At 31.7% G+C, this 5,304-nt stretch overlaps 1 protein-coding gene across 1 annotated transcript; it reads left to right on the top strand.

The window, feature by feature from the left end:
• Positions 1-3,043: 3,043 nt before the first annotated feature.
• Positions 3,044-4,757, top strand: LOC106770975 (soyasapogenol B glucuronide galactosyltransferase). The gene has a single exon (XM_014656838.2). The coding sequence runs from the start codon at positions 3,151-3,153 to the stop codon at positions 4,651-4,653; it is 1,503 nt and encodes a 500-aa protein (XP_014512324.1). The 5' UTR covers positions 3,044-3,150; the 3' UTR covers positions 4,654-4,757.
• Positions 4,758-5,304: the final 547 nt, after the last annotated feature.

Raw genomic sequence — 5,304 nt, 5'->3', positions numbered from 1 at the left:
TATCAGAATGATTAAATATATATATATATATATATATATATATATATATATATATAATTTTAAAAAAATTTATAAAAAGTAAGAAACAACTATTATGACTAGGACGCCTTTTCTTAGTTTGCATCTTTTTACGTATAAAACAATGTTTCATTATGACATAGAAAATGGCTGTGCTTAGACGGCCATGGATGGATGCTAGTGTCATCTCAATGGAATCCATAAAGAGACAACTATTACAGACAAACATTTAGCCGGCCAACGCCTGTCCGTACTGTAAACTAAAAATAAAAATTGTAAAAAATACATCGTACTCACTTTTTCTAAAAAGACACATTTTTTAATCATATTATTCATATTCAAACATTCTAATCTCTTCACTGATTGAAAATATTTAAAATAACTAATTTTGACGGGCCTTGTTTTTTATTTAATAATTTAGTTTTGTAATTTAAAAATAAAACTACACAAAATTAAGATTTTAATAAAATTAAATTATTTTAATATAATTTTAAAAGAAAATATAAAGATAGATTAATCTATGGTTGTTGTAGTTGAAAAATGAAGGTTATCTGTCATAGTGGTGTTAGTGTATAATCCACAAGTGTAACACGTGGTGTTTGGCACCTGTCACTTGAGGGGGACTGGGTGGGTTGCATCAAGATCGATGCTCATTGACTTTTTTGTTTTTTAGTTTTAACCTAAGCCAATTCATAATAATTTATTATTTCTATACATTTATTGTTGTTTAAATATTCTAATATATTATTTGTTAATGTACCTATCCTACTTAATAAATTTATTAAAAAATGTGGCATAACAAAACTTAATTATTAAACTTAATCGTATAGATGTGATCATATAAATGTGTTGAGAAGTGCGATGTAACAAAATTTATTAAACTTCATCGTATTGAAATAGTTAGAAAGCATTCTAAAACACGTTAAAACAAATATTCCATATTAATGATAATTATAATAAATATGAATCATTTAATTATATATTATTATTATTATTATTATTATTATTCACGATAGGATATCCATATTATTATTATTATTGTATATTTATGATAAATTATTATTTTATTGATCATACATTGCAATTTTTTTCATATAAATTTTATGACTTAGAAATTATAAAATATATCTTGTATTTTTCAACAAATATATAATCACTTGCACTAATTTTCTCCAACTTATAATATTCAAATTATGTTAGTGACTTAGCTCTGGATAATCTTCTACAAAAAAAATCTCTAGTATACATCAAAGGTTTTTGGTTTTCGTATGTATATGGTCAAATTTAAAGAAAAAATTACGGATTTAGGTAAAAAAAATTTAAAATTACAGATTTAGGCAAATTATGGAGGTCCAACTTTAAATATAGAAATCGTGTCCTTCCTGCACGGTTTCACTCTGACACACGAGTCAAAAGTGAAGTCGTGTATTCCTAAAACGATTTTAAACCTTGGTAATCGATTACCAAACCTTGTAATTGATTACAGAAGGTTGAACTCATTTTAGAAGTGCACGACTTGACTTTACCTGTAATAGGCAACATCTCTCCAGTAATTGACTACATACCTATATTAAACGAAAACTAGATAATTTTAGTGTTAAAACTTAAAACAAGTATTTTTGGTTTTGTAGGCTATGTATTGTTCATTAATAAAGTTTCTATTTAAATTGTTACCATTTAAATTGTTAATTATATACAAACATTTTTATTATTACATTTAAATGAAAATTATAATAATTGCTAAATATATATAAATTAACATTTTTATTATTACATTTAAATGAAAATTGTAATAATTACTAAGTATATATAAATTAACATTTATATTATTAGATTTAAATGAAAATCATAATAATTACTAATTATATACAAATTAACATTTTTATTATTACATTTAAATTGAAGTTGTAATAATTACTAATCATTGCAAATTAACATTTCTATTAAATGGAATCTGTAATAATTGCTAATAATTAACAATATATAATTACACATTCTTTTTTAATTTTACTAAAATAATTATTTTTTAAAATTAAAATAATTATTTCACGAGTTTTAATTTTTTAAGTCACAAATTTTTAAATTTAACCGTTTTAATATTTTTTAAAGTAAAATAATTATTTATAATAAAATTATTACTTACAAAATTAATAAAAATCATCTAAAAAAATTATAAAAATTACTTATATTTATTTTGATAACAATGATTTTTTTTTTAACTATGTTTGTTAATTACCAGTAATTATTAGAGCTTTTATTTAAATAGTTACCGTTTAAGTTAATAATTATTACAATTTAAAATTAAAAATAATAATAAAAATGTTAATTTGTATATAATTAGTAATTATTAAAATTTTAATTTAAATGTAATAATATAAATGTTAATTTGTACATAATTAACAATTTACATGATAATAATTTAAATGAAAATTCTAATAATATTAATTTAAATGATAATCATGTAATAATAGAAATGTTAATTTAAATGGTATTAATTTAAATAAAAACTCTAATAATTATTGATAATTAACCAACGTAGCCCATAAAACCAAAAATACTCTTTATTTTAATACTAAAACCCTCTTTATAATTTATTACCATAAATCTATAATTGATTACCATAGAGATTTTATCCATTATAAATAAAGTTATGCATTCCTAAAACGAATTCAATCTTCTGTAATGGATTATAAGATTTGGTAACCAATTTATCAAGGCGTTAAATCATTTTATGGATGCACGTTTGTACCTCTAACTCATTGTGTTAGAGTAAAGTCGTGCAAGAATAACACAATTTATTCATTTAAAGTCTTCTAACCCTTCACGACTTGTATGTTATTTTGATTTTTTTTGCTAAGTAACAAAAACCAAGATTTTTATAAATCAAATATTGCTCCTTTACTAATGATCACATTTATTAGTGCTTTTTATTTTTTCTGACAAAAAAACAAAAAATATTTAAAACAATGAGAGTCGGGATATTATTACTTTTTTAGAAGTTTTCTTATAAATTACTTGGAGTTTTCAAATTGATTTTATTAAATGAAGAGAACATACAAGAACACTTCAAATATATACCTAATTCCCAAATTGAAAACTGTGGGCTAAGAATCATTCTTGATCTTCATCATCATGGAGTCTATTGGCGTTGAAGGAGAGTACGAAAAGCTAAAGGCAATTTTTCTGCCGTTTATAACGCCGAGTCACCTCGTACCCGTCGTAGACATAGCCAGGATTTTCGCCATACATGGCGTGGATGTCACCATTATCACCACACCAGCAAACGCCGCCGTTTTTCAGAGCTCCATCGACCGTGACTCCAGCCGCGGTCGCTCCATCCGAACCCACCTTGTCAAGTTGCCGCACGTGCCGGGTTTACCAGAAGGAGTGGAAACCATCAACGCCACCACTTCCAAAGACACAGGAGGCAAACTCTTCGAAGCACTCAACAAGACCATCCAAACTCAATTCCAACAACTCTTCCATCAATACAAACCCGATTTCTTAGTCTCCGACATGTTCTACACTTGGAGTGTCGACGCTGCTGCTGAGTTGGGAATTCCGAGGCTCATATACGTCGGTGGAACTTACTTTGCTCACTGTGCCATGGACTCTCTCGAACGGTTTGAGCCTCACAAAAAGGTAGAGTCGGATGATGAGAGCTTTTTGATTCCTGGGTTGCCCTACAACATGGAGATGACGCGTTCCCAGATACCTCAACGGTTCAAGAAACCCGATGACCCATTCTCCTACTTAATGAAGATGGTTAAGGAATCGGAGAAGAGGAGTTACGGATCACTGTTCAAAAGCTTTTATGCTTTTGAAGGAGCTTACGAGGAACTCTACCGGAAAATCATGGGAACGAAGAGTTGGAACGTGGGACCCATTTCGTCGTGGGTGAACCAAGATGCTTCCGATAAGGGTTCAAGGGGACACGGCAAAGAGGTGGAAGAAGGAAAAGGGAAAGTAGGTTGGCTTGCTTGGCTTAATTCAAAGCAAAAGGGCTCTGTTGTGTATGTGTGTTTTGGGAGCATGAACAACTTCTCTGCCACACAGATTACGGAAATAGCTCACGGGCTTGAAGATTGTGGCCATGATTTCATCTGGGTGGTGAGAAAAATTGACGAGGACGAAAGTAGAGCTCTTGTGGAGGAGTTTGAGAAGAGGGTGGAAGCAAGCAAGAAGGGTTATCTGATATGGGGTTGGGCCCCACAACTTCTGATTCTGGACCATCCTGCTGTGGGAGGTGTGGTGACTCATTGTGGGATGAACACAGTTATTGAAACTGTGGATGCGGGTTTGCCAATGGTGACATGGCCTCTTTTTGCGGAACAGTTCTTCAATGAAAGGTTGCTGGTGGATGTGCTGAAAATCGCAGTGCCAGTTGGAGCAACAGAATGGAAAAGTTGGAGTGAGTTTGGGGATGAGATTGTTGAGAGGGAGAAGATAGCAAAGGCTATTTCTTTGTTGATGGGTGGCGAAGAGTGTGAAGAACTGAGAAGGAGAGTGAAAGCGCTGAGCGAGGAGGCAAAGAAAGCAATCCAGATCGGTGGTTCCTCTTATAACAGTTTGAAAGATGTAATTCAAGAGATGAATTCACTCAAACTTGAAAAGCTCAATAAGCCTGTGACTTAGCAGGAGGATTCTTGTTTCTTAATCATGTTATAACCTCCTTTCAAATAATTTGTATTTTTACTGTTACAAAAATAGGAGTGGTTCTTCCTACACCTCCCTCTTTTCTCCCTGTACCTCCCAAATTACCATTTTATCCCTATTTAATTTAAGTCAAACCTCATTTAATGATTACTGTTTCCTAACCACTATTCCTAACTACTAACACCCAACAACCCAACAACTTAACTTTGATTAATAAACCCTAACAGTGCACCTCCCTCACCTCTTTGCTACTGTTCATTATTATAAACCCTAACAGTGCATCTCCCTCACCTCTTTGCTGTTGATTGTCTAAAGCCTAATCAGTGGTGTTGATTCGTGCAAGTGCTGGTGGGATATTGATGGTGGTGCTGGAGTAGATAAAGGTCGAGGAAGAAGATAAAGCACGGAGGAAGAAGACCAGCAGCGAAGGAGAGGTTAGTCTGAAAACGCCATAACCGCAGTTCGATCAGCGGTTATGGCCTGCTGCCTTTCGAAAGGCGTTTCCATATAGCCGCAGCACGATCTGCGGCGACTAGCAACCGCAGTATGAAATGTGGTTATTGTGAACTGCAGCCGCACTCTGAGTTGCGGCGCTGCCAACCGCACTCTGAGTTGCGGCTTGTGCCAACT

This window comes from Vigna radiata, chromosome 8 (assembly GCF_000741045.1).
Source record: "Vigna radiata var. radiata cultivar VC1973A chromosome 8, Vradiata_ver6, whole genome shotgun sequence".
Classification (NCBI taxonomy): domain Eukaryota; kingdom Viridiplantae; phylum Streptophyta; class Magnoliopsida; order Fabales; family Fabaceae; genus Vigna; species Vigna radiata.
Note: the sequence above shows the minus strand (reverse complement) of the source record. Positions and strands in the feature narration are given on the sequence as shown.